General features: G+C 59.2%; 1 protein-coding gene and 1 long non-coding RNA gene across 3 annotated transcripts; one reads left to right on the forward strand and one right to left on the reverse strand.

Annotated features, from left to right (window-relative positions):
• Positions 1-168: 168 nt before the first annotated feature.
• Positions 169-14469, reverse strand: PIK3C2B (phosphatidylinositol-4-phosphate 3-kinase catalytic subunit type 2 beta). Of its 2 annotated transcripts, none has more exons than XM_010724225.4 (32): positions 13555-14469; positions 12887-12987; positions 12587-12741; positions 12351-12471; positions 10050-10161; positions 9760-9839; positions 9619-9682; positions 8984-9130; positions 8692-8725; positions 8175-8370; positions 7216-7338; positions 6394-6561; positions 6144-6255; positions 5933-6075; positions 5176-5364; positions 4910-5003; positions 4552-4646; positions 4294-4474; positions 4115-4222; positions 3941-4033; positions 3706-3835; positions 3315-3451; positions 3022-3191; positions 2720-2876; positions 2523-2632; positions 2225-2426; positions 1948-2072; positions 1760-1877; positions 1560-1641; positions 1363-1469; positions 1148-1276; positions 169-986 (listed from the first exon to the last, which is right to left on the reverse strand). In XM_010724225.4, the coding sequence occupies exons 1-32, from the start codon at positions 14467-14469 to the stop codon at positions 798-800; spliced, it is 4887 nt and encodes a 1628-aa protein (XP_010722527.2). In that variant the 3' UTR covers positions 169-797. The 2 variants fall into 2 exon arrangements, 1 of the variants encoding a protein (XP_010722527.2); XR_014879952.1 differs by having other exon boundaries at positions 838-986; positions 1359-1469.
• Positions 7091-14520, forward strand: LOC146542622 (uncharacterized). Its single transcript, XR_014879953.1, has 3 exons — positions 7091-7244; positions 12010-12494; positions 14383-14520. It is a non-coding gene; the product is annotated as an uncharacterized LOC146542622 (long non-coding RNA).
• Positions 14521-14784: the final 264 nt, after the last annotated feature.

Consider the following 14784-nt stretch of genomic DNA (forward strand, 5'->3'; position numbering starts at 1 on the left):
CACATCTCAACTGGACGTCCCCTCCTTAATTTAAAGCCGTTCCTCCCTTGTCCTATTACACAGACGAGCCCGACGCTCCTCCCCAGGTCCTGCTCCCGTTTCCATCCCTATTCCTGTCCCCATCCCACTGCTGCCCTGGAGGGTCACACGAGGTCCCACGCTGCCCCGTGCACTTCATCGCTTTATTTTCACTCTGCCGTGCTACAGCCAGGAGGGTCCCGCTGCTGGGGGGTGCCCCATGCCACCTCCCCCAGGCCCTCTCCCGCTCGATACAGTCTTTAAAACTTTTAATATAAAGTTTAAGTTCATTATTCTCGATCCTGAGAAACATTTCGTCCGTTTACGGAGCTCTCGCTGTAAACAAAGCACCACAGGCACCAAGCCTGCACCCCAGCACAGGGCCAGGCGGGGGGAAAGGAGGTGGCCGTGCTCCCCAGGGGGTGTTGGCGGGGGTCTCCCATTTCGGGATGGGCTCCTGCCATGCTGCTCTCCTTTGGGAGCAAATCCCCTGCGCTGGGAACGGCCTCGACGGCATCAAAGTGGGGAACAGATGTCCCGAAACCAACCTTGGCGATGCCACCGCCCCGGCGCCTGGCCGCGTGCTACACGTTGTCATTAAAAAAATTAAAATACAGATATCCCAAAGGAAGAAATAACCCCCCCCGACGCACCCTGACACTCCTTCCCACCCAACCCCCCCAGCATTGCTCCCTTGACACAAGGTAAACTTAAAAAAGAAGACGTCTAACGGCAGCTCCCTCTGGGCACATCCTGTCATCGGTGCCCATTCCTGGAGCTCAGAGCGTGCCGTGGCCACGGGATCCAAGGGCGAACCACCCCATCTTCTCCTGTGCCAAATCGAGGTCCCGCAGGCGGATGCCGACCTCCCCAAGGAGAATGTTCTCCCAAAAGCCTTCCTCGCTCAGCACGCTCAGCCGCAGCTCCCGTTGCTGCAGGTCGCCCCGAGGCACCCCATCGTAGACCAGCTGTGGGGACAGAGTGGGGCAGAACCTCAACCACAGACTCCAGCTGTCCCCCCATCGTCACCATCTCCATCTTCATCACCACCCCCCATCACCACCCTCAAACATCATCACCCCCGTTGCCATTGCCATCCCCATTCTAATCCCCATCACCATCCCCATACCATTTCGTTGTAGGTAGGGTTGCAGGTTTTCCGGGCCACTTTGGTTTTCCTCTTAGTGGTTTTCTGGGGATCAGGCAGCAGGTAGGTCTTGACATAGGGGTCAGGGTCGTTGCCATCCTGGAGGGGCTGCTGCAGAACAGAGCATGGGGCACCCTGTGAGCCTGGCAGTGGGGCTGGATCCTATCCCCATCGTCGCCAGGACATTGCGCACCTACCAGCCCCCGGATGTGCATCACCATGATGAAGAGCTTGTTGTTCTTGTAGGAGATGGAGAGCTTCACCTCCCCGCCGACCTTCCCCAGGGGACGAGCCCATGTGGTGTCTGGAGAGGAGGAGGAAGGACAAGGGAGGGGAGCAGGAGGGACATGGTAGGGCCATGGATGGGATATGGGGTTCACCCCAGCCCACCTACCTGCTGGCTTTGGGGCCGGGTTGGTGCCAGCTGCCTTCTCATCCCTGGGCAGCGGGTGGAAAAAGGTATAGATGAGGTCACACTGCAAGGCAAGGAAGGGCTGTTACCAGTGCTTCACATGCCACGTTTGTCCCATTGCCACCCAAGTTATCTTCACCAACACCCCCAGCCCACCCTCCTGGGGTCCTCCAGCCCCGCACCTCGGCCACCTCGGGGGCAGCGTGGATGAGATGCCAGATGTAGCCATTGAGTTCTTCTTTCCTCCTCTCAGCCACTGCCTCTCCTCGTGACCGGCCAATAATGAACCTACTGGGGAAGCTGTCAAAGGGCACAGACACTCAGTGACCCTGCAGGGCATTGGAAGCCCCGGTGCCAGGTCTGGGGGTACCTGGGCAGCAGCGAGGAGGGGAAGAGCAGGCGCAGCTTGTTGTGCAACTCCTGGAACTCCTCAAAGGTGCGCTGCACAAAGGTCACCTCGCTCGGGCTCTCCCGTTTCACCTTCACCACGTAGGTCTGCAGGGAGATGGGGCTGTGATACAGGATGGAGGCAACAGGATGCCCCATACCCAGCTGTGTCAGGGATTCAGGGATAAAGAACGCCCCAGGACAGAGCGAGTTGTTCCTCTGCCCATCTCCTCAGGCTGTCCTCAGCCATCCCAACTCACATAGCCCTTGCTGGGGTTGAAGACCCTCTCATGGCGGCAGAGGAAGACATCGCAGATCCGGCCGGACGTCTTGATGGTGTGTGTGCGGGGGGCAAAGGAGAGGGTTGGGCGGGCATCAGAGCCTGTGAACTTCATCTGTGCCAGGTTGTGGATGAAGAAGTTGAGTTTGGTGGCCACACTGCCCAGGCTGGACTCAATCAACCTGCAACGAGGCCACATGTTAGCATGGAGGCACTTGGCTGAGAAGTGGCTGGTGACCATGCCTCTCTCCTGGGGGTCACCAACCCACATCCTATACCTGGTGAAGTAGGTGGTGGCATCAGCGTCAGTGTCCTGTGGCCTTAGTGCATCGTAGACATATTTGAGGTCCTCCAGGTCGGAAAGTTCAGGGATGCCACAGGACAGCATCTGGGCAGCGAGGTGAGGGTGGGTGGTGAGATGAGGACGCATCCCCCAGCCACCCCGTGGCCCTTCTGAGTGTCCCCAGATGCTCACCAGCCCCAGCAGGTTGAGGAAGAGATGGGTGTGCTTGCGGATCAGGTTATAAGCCTGGCAGCACAGATCGACGAAGTCGTGGAAGCGGCTAGAGGGCTTGTCCCCACCATTGATGACGTATGCCATGTCTGAGGTGAAGACAAACGGTGCCCGGTCCCTGCGTTGGGGGTATAGAGTGAGCACAGAGGCACGAGGGGAGGAACTTCACCCATAAAATCAGGAGGAACCCCAGTGTTAAGGAATCGCAACTCCATGTGGGCAATTGCAGTGAGCAGGAAGGTGAAATCAGAGGCATTCCTCACCTCTTGATGTTGCCAAACATCTGAGCGTGGCCCAGGAACCTGCCAAAATCGATGTGAAACATGTGGCCGGTGGTCTTGAGCATGATGTTGTCGTTGTGCCGGTCACAGATCCCCAGCACATAGGTGGCCACACAGCAGCCAGCGCAGGAGTAGATGAAGTTCTCCACAGCCTGGAAAGGATGGAGAGAGAGGGAAATGCGGAGCAGCTCATCTATGCTGCTCCCCCATGAGATGTATATCATCCCTGGAGAGGTGGACACGCAGAGCAGGGACCCTGCCAGGCTGCTCCTCACCTTCTCATATTCATCCTCCTCCGGGTTGTGTTTCTGCAGCCAGTCAGCCAGTGGTCTGTCCTTAAAGGAGCCCGTCACACCGTGCTCCACCTGGATTTTGCGTAGGGTCTCGGCGTTGGGGATCATCTCCACCATGCCTGGCAGCCGAGACAGCGAGGTGAGACCTGTCCTTCCCACCCGGGGAGCACCAAGATCCCAGCACCCTTCATCACTAACCCTGATGTGACCGTCTACAGTGTCATCCTCCTACAGACAGTCTGGAGGGATCGAACCCAACAGTGGCTCACAGCAACCCATGGTGGCTTCTTTCCACAAACCCCCAGGGCCTCCCATGCTGTTGCCAATCTGAGAGCATCACAGCTTGGTGACTGATGCCCTGATGCTGGGTTACCTCGTCCACGGCCTGTGGAGAAGCAGCGGAAGATGACCATGCGCATGTCCAGCCCCTCCTGCACCCAGATTTTGTTCATGATCCGGATCATCTGCAGTGTCAGCATGTCCTGCCGCAGATCATCGCCGCACTGCAAGCCCGTAGGGAGCCATCAGACCAAGGATACCAAGGGAAGAGCATCCCATTGGGAATGGAGATGCTGTGCTGTGATTTGGGCACGGGAGGATGAACTCACCTTAAAGATGACCCGGATATTTTCTCCGAGGGGATCGACGTTCTGGAAGGAGAGCTTCAGTGGGACGGCGTTGGAGTTGAAATAGGAGCAGTCCTGGCACCGGGGAAAGAAAAGGCAGCTCATCAGGGATAGGTGGCTCCGGGTGGCTGATGATACCCCAACCCCAGCACTCACCCGGGGCACTATCCCCTTCACCAGCAGGCTGGGGCTGAGCGGCAGCCGGCACGACCCATTAGCCTTGAAAAACTGCTTCACCTCCTCCAGCCCCTCACGCAGGATGCCCTGTGGGGAGGGACGTTGGGTGGCTGAGACCTGCCTGGACCCTGTGAGACCCCACAGATCCCAACACCCACCTGGCGTGCGGACGGAGCAGCATCCCGCACTTGTTGGGCCAGCCTGGCCAATGTGTTGACCAGCAGGCACTGCCGGTCAAACTCCTCCCGCAGCCCCTTCCCGCAGCAGCACAGCAGAGCTGCCAACAGGTACTGGTAGCGGATGCTGAACTGGGAATCTTTCAGGCCATCCTTCAGCAGCCTGCTCGCAGCACAAGCATTGTGGAGTCAGACATGTCCTGGAGCCACCCAGCCTGCTCTTGGTCCCCTCAGACTCACCAGAAGAAATAGTGGGTGATTTTCAGGTCACAGATTGCTCGCTTCATGAGGAAGCGCACCAGTGGGCTGTCCAGGTAGCACTCATACTTCAAGGCCTGGATTAGGGGAAGAGAGGACAGTTCTGGGATGCAGCAGGACCAGCACATGCCCCAAGCTGTGTTCTAGTCCAAGCATGTGCCCAGTGCTGCACCCCTACCCTGGCATGTAATCCATTACACATCACCGACCCAGCACACATCCACTGCTGCATCCCAATCCTGGTATGTGTCCCATGCAGCACCCCCATCCCAGTACGCGTATCACATTGCATCCCTGTCTCAGAACACATCCCGTGCAGCACCCCCATCCCAGCACACACCTGGACCAGCTGGGGCAGGTAGTCCAGCAGCTCCGTGTCAGAGATGGAGTCGATCCACTGCACGGCCGTCCTCCTCACCTCTTGGTCCGGGAACCTACATAGGGTAGTTGTCACAGGGATAGCATTACCCCATGGGACGGCCCTGCCCACTCATCCCCCGCCAAGGACATGGCATCATTGGGGTTGGATGCTCCACCAAGTTGGTACGGAAGCCCACAACCTGCAGCACACGCTGCCCCATCCATGTCCATGCAACAGAGACTTACGTGGCATGAAGGAGCCCCAGGGCATCCTGGTGGCTCATGTAGGTCCACTGGCTCAGCAGGGCGTAGATGTCAGGCAGGCAGGCCCACTCCCAGCTGGGTGCACTGGCCAGCAGCATGGGCAGCGAGCCGGGTGCTGCATGGCAGTAGTAGCGCTTCTCCCACAGCCGTTTGCGGTCTGCATCTGTCAACCTGCAGCAGCAAGCAAGTGGGGATGGCAAAGACTGGGCGCAGGGCACCGCTCCGACCCCAGTGTGCATGGATAAAACCCTCCACAACCTTAAGAGAGCCAGTGGATGGGGCTGTGCCATGCTGCGTGATGCTGGGTGCTCCCCTGGTCCCAGGGACACCCATCACAGAGGTGACCGAGCTGCCGCAGGGACCCCACACCAGCTTGCCTGGCTTTGCACCCAGATGTTTTGCAGGCAAAATTAGTGCTGTCGCTGGGTCCTGGCGGGGTGGCTGTCAGTGGGGACACATCCACCACTGCTGCCGTGCTCTGTGGATCCAGGCACGGCTGCTGACACCCGATCCTCCCTGTTTATAGCATCGGCAGACGCCGGCCGGCTCAGCAGCACTGAGCAGCACAGCTCTGCTAAACCCCAAACTCATCCTCCAGCCCCAGCTGCTTCCCCAGACCAGCTGCTGGAGGCAGGATCAGGCCCCGAGATGCCCCCTGTGCATGCCAGCCAATGCTGGGGAGAGCTCAGCTGAGACCCCCCCCCGAGGAAGGATGATGCCGATTCCCTCCATTGCTCACCAATAGAGCGATTTCTTCTGCATCGCCTCCCGCAGCCTGCGCTGGTCCTCCTCACCCAGGCTGCCAAATTCGTACTTGGGGCTCACCTCGGCCGCCAGCGGGCTCACGAACTTCACGTCGAAAGCAGAGGTGGGGAAATCGATCTGGGACAAAGGGTGGGTGAGTGAGCGGGGGCTCAGCACACCTCCGGTGTCCCACTGCTGGGACCCACCTGCAGGATGACGCTGTCGGGTTGGTTGAAGTTGGGGGCACTCGATCTGGCTCTGGAGTTGTCCTGGGTCGCCGGCCACAAGCCCAAAAGCTTTCTCCCGCAGGTCAGGACCCTGGAGGAGAAAGGGGAGGCTGTTTGGAGGGGCTGCTCCCCCGGGGTTAGGGTGGCACCGCTGCATCCCAGCACTGAACCCTGGGGGACCCTCACAGCCCACCCTGGGGTGCCCGTGGTGGTTGGACACCCTACGCACTGCCTGAAGTTGAAGAGCGGAGTGGTGACCCAGCCCAGGGCCTCAGGGACCCGCCGCTGCCTGTTGGTGTCAGAGGAGCTCCCCAGGGGGGGGACGGGCACGGCGAAGAGCGTGACACTGAGCAGCGTCTCCCGTGGCAGTCGGTTCACCTGGACGGGGAAGCAGATCCTGCAAGAGAGCAGTCAGAGCCCCACGGCACGGGTCAGCCCCGGCCCCCCACCTCGGAATGCCAACAGAGCTCAGCAAATGCCTTTGCTGCTGGCACCGGGGGTGCCACGTGCACCCTTACGTCATGGGCATCACCCCCCCCCCATGTTGGAGAGCTGGCTGCTCCCACACCCTTGCTTTGTCCTGGGTAGGTGATGGGGGGACACTGCATACTGACCTCGTCCCAGCTTCTCCCTGTCAGTGTGGGGGTCCTCAAGGAGCTCAGGGCATCCTGCCCACAGAGTGGGCAAGGGACGGGAGAGATGGGCAGAGGGAATGACTGCCACTGGGCGCACGTCCTTCAGGGGCACAGGCACCTTCTAAAATTATCCCATTCCCATCCCCACCTCTTTGCAAATGCCAGGCATGGCGAGGGCTCGGCACAGCCTCCCTGCCTGCTCTCAGGGCTATTCTGGGAGCAGATCCCCTTTCCCGAGTGCAAATAGGAGGTGGGAGACTGGCGCCAGGGGCAAGTGCTATTCCTGGGGATGACATAAGAGCTTCCATAACCCGAAAGCTGGGGAGAGGCACAGAGAGGAACTGCTGGAGGAGATAGTACGGCTGGGGACGGCACCGGGTACCCATGCCCACCCCACGGCCAGGGTGCTGCCTTACTGCTGGTCCCATATGATGAGGTGGAAAAGGTACTTGTAGACGTGGGCCTTTCTGGTGTGCAAGGGGCTGCACAGCTCCTTACCACCGTGCGTGATGGAGCAAGAGAGGTAGAAATCTTCATAGCTGCAAGGGGAGCAAAAGAAACGTGAGTGGGGGGAGCAGCCACAGCTCTGAGGGTGCTTGGGGTTCACCTAGCCAAAGGGGAAACCTCACAGCAATGGGGTTGAGAAGGGGGGAGGCAAGGAGGCTCGGATCTGTTCCCATGGCCGGCCACACTCTAATGAAGCCCCTCCACAAGTGGCTCGCCTTCCCCAGCTTTGCACAAGGGGGGTGGATACAGAGCCAGCAGCCCCTGTCCTTCCCATCCCCATCACCATATGGCATCGTGCATACCGTCACACGGGGGGCTGCCGGGGGGGCCCTGCCATGTGGCAGGTGCCGAGCGACAATCCGGGAAGGGCTGCGGGGCTCTGGAGGTCAGGGGATGTCGGCATTTCCCAGGCTACCGCCTTTGTTCAGAGCCAGTCACCAGGGGGAATACATTAAAGACAGGACAAAGGCGAGGGGTCCCCGGCGGGGCGGCTGCAGCCGACGCTGCTGCCTCACACGCCCTCCCCGCGGTGGGCTCCTGGACTGCCATCGTCTCCCCTGCGTGGGGCTGAGAGCGGGCACGGGCATCGGGGCCATCTGTCACATCACCGGGAGCCTGGGAGGGATGCTGGAGCCTTGGGGATTTGTGTGGTTGGAGAGGGAGAGCAGCACAGAGCCCGTGCCATCCGCCTGCGCCGTGCAAGCATCGCTCACTGCACATCGAACGTGGCTCATAATTCTGCCCTTAAGGAACCTTGGGGTGGGCTAGTATTTACGCTGAATATTTAGCAGCCTAGAGATGGAACTAATGGATCTGAGCCCCAGGACATGCAGGTAGAGGTTGAGCAAGGTCCACGTGGCCGTCCTACCTGGCAGCCCAGGTGATGGGGATGCGGTGCGTGGCGTAAACGGTGAAGGAGAGTGGGCAGGAGAGCAGGCGAGCCTCCTGCACCACGCCGTGCTCCCGGCTCCATTGCACAGCTGTCTGGAAGTCAGCATTGAAGGTGCTGCAGTAAAGCCCCACCAGGTCCAGGATGGCAGCCGTCAGGCTCTCCACGATCCTCTCTGCAGGGGAGAAAGGAGAGGAGTGACACGGAGCTGCCCCAGACCTGCAGTCCTGCTACGTCCCATAGGGAGGCCCTAAAATGGGGCTGGGATGCTGGAGGGGACCCTGGGCAGGGCTCTGCTCTGGGGCATGAGGAGGAATTGCAGGCTCCCACTTTGCTGAGCTGCTGGGGAGGAACAATAGGCACGGCCTCCTGAAACCCTCTTTTCTTAAGAAGGGTTTCAAACCCATTTTCGGCTTTAATAATTGAGGAGGAGGGGTTTGAAGATTAAAAGCACTAAGAACTTCAGTCCAGAAGGGGAGGAGGAGAATTGAAATACCTCGATTTTCCCTCTTGGCCAGAACATTTGGATCCTGCAGAGGAAAAAAGAAAAGAAACCACAAGAGCAATATCAGCATGAGCCCCGTGCATCACTGTGGCTGGGAGCAGCTCTCCAAGCCAGCAGCTTTACGTAAGCAGCCGGGGTGAGCACCAAGGTCCCAGCCCTTCACTGCTGCCTGCTCCCAGCTATTGAGGAATTTTCCACGTGGTGTAAAGGAAAGGAGTGAATGGGATCAACCTGCAAACAGGGCTTTCCCTCTGCAACCACCCCTGGTCTCCTCAGCCCTTACCTTCTGGATTTTGGGCTGCATGCGGGAGGGGCAGGGGGGCATCTGGTTGAGGGCTGTTGTGATTTCCTGTGACTCAACGGCAGCCAGGGCGTTGCAGATGGCCATGACCGACTGGATCACCCTCTCTGCCTTCAGTGGGAAGTCTCCCTGTGGGGAAGAGGGAGGCTGAGCAGAGCCCAGAGCCAGGGTAAAGCAGAGCCCAGGTCTTTTGGGGAGTCTGCAGCAATAGGGCACGGGGCAGGGAGCAACATCTGCACCCTCCTGTGCATAACTGAATACCAAGGAGAGGAATAAACGTTGCCATCAGTCTTTATAGCAGCTCCTCAGCTTGCTACACACCATACACCGTGAGTGCATCAGCCTGTGCCTCAGTTTCCTCTCATTTCCCAGCCTTTCCCTTCCCTGAAGTACCCTTAGAGCCATCACAAGTGGAAAAAGTCCACAGTAAATGCTGCTGGGGTCCAGAGAAAAATGGGAACCCACTCTTTTGTGGCGGTGCTGTCCTCTTGGGTGTGCGGCAGCCCCCTGGGCACAGGGACGGGGTGGGATGGGGTGGATCTGTGCAGGAGCACTGAGCGATGCTCAATAGGGATGGATCCCCGAGGAGAAGAGGCTGCACCCTCAAAAGCACTCACCTCAGCTGCCAGGAATGTATCCACCTCGTTGTGGAAGGTGTCGAAGAGGAGACTCAGGGCCTGCCTAGGGGACAGAGTGCAGAGCTCAGCCCTGTGAGGAGGGTGGACACATGGGACTGTGCTTGCCCTGTCCCCCATTACCTGCTGATGGTCTGCTTGATAGGCCTCTCCTGGAGGTGGATGTAGTGGTTGAGGGTGGAGGGGCTCTGGTCATCGCTGGCCTGGAGGAGGAGAGAGGCTGTGCCATGTGCTGTGCCATCCCTCCTGCCCCTCTTCTCACCCCCTTCAGCAGGCTGATATGGGGCTGGGAGCTGCAACCTGGCATTAGCTAACCCCTAACCCAGCAAAGCATCCCTGGGGGCAGTGGGGATGCAGGATCAGAGCAGGATCCCTGTGCAGGCATTCAGGGTGATCCCTGTGCTGGCACCCACCGTCCGGGCCAGGTCGCTGCGCACCGCCTTCCTCCTCATCAGCTGCAGGCGGATGTCGATGTCAAATTTCCTGCAGTGCTGGATGTATTCATGGCTCCCTAACGCGTGCTTGCTGTGGGGACACAGACAACAGGGTCACTGCATGGCCCCTCTTCACCTGCTTAGGAACAGGCTGGGGGAAAATCCCCTAAATCCAACCCTATGCTAACACCCGGTGGCTGAGCACGGCCAGGGTTTGGCTGCGCTTCCTTTGCCTGCAAAACATTTCACTGAGTTGCTGTGCTAGGAAAGCCTTAAGAATATACTATTGTTTTTCCTCCTTCCTCTGTGCCCTCCATAAAGCTGTGGCCAGCCCTGCTGGGAGCAGGCATGGAGGAGGCTGGCTGAAAGCCTGGCACCGTGGGCTTCTGCAGAATGGGAAAGCCCCACATTAAGGTCCGTGGAGCTTGCTGTACAGCCCTGCTTTCTTTGCCAGCTTCAGAGTAGAATGAACCAATTCAGCCCTTGCTGTCACCACTGGGCAGAGTGCCGCAGGGCGGGCAGCACATCTGCAGGCTCAATGGCAGGATGGAGTCGCAATGGCAGGATGCAGGGGGGTGGTGGGGCTGCAGGGGATGGGGACACGGAGCCCCAATCACTGTGTGGCCATCGTCGCTGGGCCCTGCCCTGCTGCAGGAGGATGGGGAGGAGGCACAGCAGGAAGCCTGGCTTGGGCAGAAATGTGCCCTTATCACACAGGGCCAGCATCCTGAGCACCCCGCCTCGGGATGCAAACATCCCCTGGGATGCTCAGCCCGGCCCTGCCTTTCTCCTGCACCTTACAAATGTAAGTTGGCAGAAAGCACCAGCAGCTCGGGCTGGTTTGGAGAGCTCGAGTGCCCAACTGGCTCTGCACGGAGGGTTTTGGCACTTCCAGCATCTCGTCTGCTGGGGGAAGATGTGGAAAGAAAGGGCCGACAATAAAAGGGCTTTATTTCCCAGGGCTTTCTCAAAGGTCCTTTGAGGGCTGTGGGAGATACAGGAGCTGCTCACTGGGGACGGGCTGTACTGCTCCCAGCCCAGGATGCCTGGGATACCAGGGAGGACAACGCAGCTGCAACTACTTTCCAAATGGAGAAATTAGGTAGAAATGAGAGGATTCATTTTAAATCACCCAGAAATCCTCCCGCAGAGCCCAGGATAGACTCACAGCCCCACCTTTCTGCCTGAGCAGCATCCATTCTCGAAAGCCCTGCCTTCCTCCTTAAAGTGCAGGCTGTAAAAAGATGGCAAAGCACCGTCCTTTTGTTTGGTGCAAGTCCCATTTTTCCAGCAGCAACTGCTTCTAGTTAAGCCTCATTAGAGAAAACAGAGAACATCTTGCTGACAACGACAGCATTTACAGAAGGGAAAAACCCAACAACTGAAATGCTGTGAGTACTGAGGGACAATGCAACTGCTGTGTGCAAGCAACCCTGCTGCATCCATGCACACAAATGCACACAGACACACACGTGTGCATGCACACCCATGCACAAAAGCACATATGTACATACATATGATGGGCTCTGCATCCTCTGTGCCAGTGCTGTGCAAGCTATCCCGTGCTGAACAATTCCCAGCTGCCCCCTTAGGGCCTAAAAGTGCAGCTCCTGGACTCCATGGCAAAGCTCCCATGATTTGAAGCAGCAGGGCCAGGCTGTGGGGCTGCTGTCCAAGAAGAGCTGGAGCTGATTGCTGCAGGCAGTCCTGGGAAGCACTGCGTGTGCCCATGAGTGCATGGCTGCTGCTGCCTCCATGCTGCACCTCACTCTGGATGGAGCTTTCCCCAGCCATCAGACCCAGAACTGCAGCTTTCCTGCAGCGAAAGCAGGGCTGGGGGGAGCAGCAAGTTGGGGGGGGGCGTGCAAAAGGCTCTGCATGGTCCCAGCTTTAGCAGGAAAAGGAAAACTATCCCCTTTCTCTCTGCTTTGCATTGCAGGATGTTTCCGAGGCGCCCCAAATCTCTGCCACCTCACTTGGAAATGGTGTTCCCACCCCATCCTGTATTCAAAAAACAAGCTAAGGGAGTGTCAAGACCGTTATTAATGCTCTCCCAAAAAGCTTTTTTGGCAGCTCCACGGTCTTCAGGCCCTTCCCCAGGCTGCAGTCTCGTGAGGCACATCTGACTTGTATCCTGCCTGGGAAAGGATGCTCCCAACACGCTGATTTTGGCAAGAGCACTGCAGTGGCTCAGGAGGCAGGGATTGACCCTGGCCATCCACCCGCATGAGCCGACAAGAGACGCACGGTGCTGGCTGCTTTCCCCTCTCCACCACTCACTTTTGCAAGAATTCCTCCAAGCCACAGAGCTTGAGCACAAAATCCTCAACATCAACGGTGTGCAGCTCGTCGTGCGTGTAGCACAGCGTCTGGTAGATGAGCAGATCCACAGTGGAGGAGCCTATGGGGACAGGGAGCAGAGAGGTGAGCATCCCCAAGCTGGCACTGCCCCGGAACCCCTCCAACTCCCCCCTTGGCATTGCTGGGGGGCTCTCCCCACTTTGCAGCCCACTTACAGTCGCAGGTGAAGGTGAGGGGCTCCCGCAGGCTGTCACACAGCACTGTCACCTTCAGGCTGATGCCGTGCCCCAGATGCTCAGGGCTGAGGCTGACTGCACTCCACACGAAGCCGGTCAGGGAATAGTCCTGGGGGCTGGAGCTGGACCGCAGCCTGCAGGCAAAGAGCAGGCTGAGGGGTGGCTTTCTATTTCCCCCTCCAAATGCCTCCGTTTGGGGAGATCTCACAGAGCCTGGCAGCCCCAAGCAAGGGCTTGGAGTGCAGCAAGGGATGGCTCATGCAAGTCCACGGTACTCACACATCCAGCATATGGCAGAAAGCAGCCACCTCTTCGTCCCTCTCCTCCGACACCTCAAAGAGCTCATAGCCATTGGCTAAGGAGCGTGGCCTGGGTGGGACCTGTGGGTAGAGCATGAACCCATCAGCAACACTCGGGTGCTTCATGCCTCCCTCATCCCACATTGCTTCTGTTTAGCTCAGGAGCTTCATCCTGCCCAGTCATGCAGAGGGACTCCAGGATGCCAAGGGACCAACCCTGGGACACTGGGGGCTTCAGCAGAGCCAGGCTCCCCCCGCTCATGGGGGTCCCCAAGCCTCCATCGCTCTTCTGCAGCAAACAATGGCCCCGCTGTCAGAGCAATTAACCCAGCCAGCAGCTAACGGGAGGCAGAGAAAGGCAGAGAACACAGCAGCCACTAAAGACAATTTTAATGCCCTTTTATAATTGGTTTCTGGCAGCGAGGAAGCTGAGGGTGACTTACATGGCCCCCACCAGCTGCACCGCTCACCCACCACAGAGCAGGGACCCGGGGGGAGCTGAGTTTGGGGGGAACGAGTCCACTGCAGCCCCCCGGCATTCGCTCCCCAGGCTCCTGGGGGCACAGCAGGGCTGGGAGTGAGGCGAGGAGATGGGACACAACCGTAACTCACCCTGTTGCCATCTGTGGGGAGAGAACAGCCCCTTACCGGGTCAGCAGAGATCCTGCGGTTCTTGTTGGGTGCCACATTCTTCCTGTTGCCAAATCGGGAGACGTAGGTCCGCGGGGGGACCTGGGGGGGCATGGTTTTGCTCCGTGCCACCGGTTTACCACTCGATTCCTTCTCAAAGATGCTCCTGCCCTCTTTCCAGCTGCGGGCAGCTTCCCGCAGCACCTGGGACTCGTAGGTGGACTTTAGGTTGAGGCAGGTGATGGCATCGTTGATGCCCTCGTAGTCAGCCAGGCCGTAGGGATCCTCCTCGGAGATGCGGCGGGCGAGCAGCTTGCCGCGGGGCTGCTCATGGGCTGAGAACACGTTGACGTCCCTGGGCTGGGGTCCTTTGGAGGACGGCGGGGATCCCTTCCCCAGGCGCCGGCTGCCTTCGGGGTGGCTCCGCACGGAATTCCGGGGAGGCAGCGGCGGCGGGGAGAGCTTTTTGGGGGATCCTCCATTGCTGTCAAGAGGTGAAGTGCCATTTAGGGGCTCCCCGAGAAAATCACCTTCAGAGCCATCGAAGATGTAGAGGTAGTCCCCGGCCAGCGGGGTCTTCAGCCAGCCCGGACCCTCTGTGCCGGTGGGTGCAGCGTTGGGCTGTGGCGGGGGCGTGGGGAGGGCTGGGGTCAGCCCCTCGGGCGCTGCATTATTGCAGAGCGCAGGGTCGGAGCCGGACAGACCACGCGTGGCTTTGATCCCGGTGCACCCATGGGTGTTTTCGGGCTCATCCCAGGAGATGAGGGGCGGCTCGGCGCGCTGCTTGGCCCGGCTCTCCTCCTTGTCCTGCCGCAGTCGCGACAGCGCGTCGTATTCCATCTGCAGGGCCTCGGCCAGCGCCAGCTCCTTGCGGCTGATGCCCACCGACTCCAGGGACTTCCAGTGCTCTCCATTGCCACGCGTGGCAGACATCGCTCTGGGATCGCTTCCTAACCGTGCTCAGGGCTCAGGAGGAAGGCATGCTGCACCGCCGGCCACCTGGGCGGAGGGGAAAGGCAAGGGTGAAGGGCTTGGAGAGCTCGTTAAGGACCTAACGAGAGAGCAGAGAGAGCCGCGGCCATGGGCGTGCACCCAGGGGTCAGTTTGGAACGGAGGAGCCCATCGTGGATGGACGCTGAGGGCTGGAGGTACGGCCCTCCCTCCCTGCAAACACAGAAAGGAAGCGTCAGGAGCTCGGAAGTGTGGTGGCTTAAGTGAAGATTTGGCAGCCCCCAGGCAGGTGGGGAA

This window comes from Meleagris gallopavo, chromosome 28 (genome assembly GCF_905368555.1).
Source record: "Meleagris gallopavo chromosome 28, MGAL_WU_HG_1.1, whole genome shotgun sequence".
NCBI classification, from domain to species: domain Eukaryota; kingdom Metazoa; phylum Chordata; class Aves; order Galliformes; family Phasianidae; genus Meleagris; species Meleagris gallopavo.

Coding starts and splice junctions, on each gene's coding strand:
- PIK3C2B (XM_010724225.4), bottom strand. CDS start 14,469: ATGTCTGCCACGCGTGGCAATGGAGAGCACTGGAAGTCCCTGGAGTCG. Junction 7,339..8,174: donor CCCATCACCTGGGCTGCCAG/GTAGGACGGCCA, acceptor CTCCCCTTGCAG/CTATGAAGATTTCTACCTCT. Junction 2,427..2,522: donor GCCACCACCTACTTCACCAG/GTATAGGATGTG, acceptor GCCTCGTTGCAG/GTTGATTGAGTCCAGCCTGG.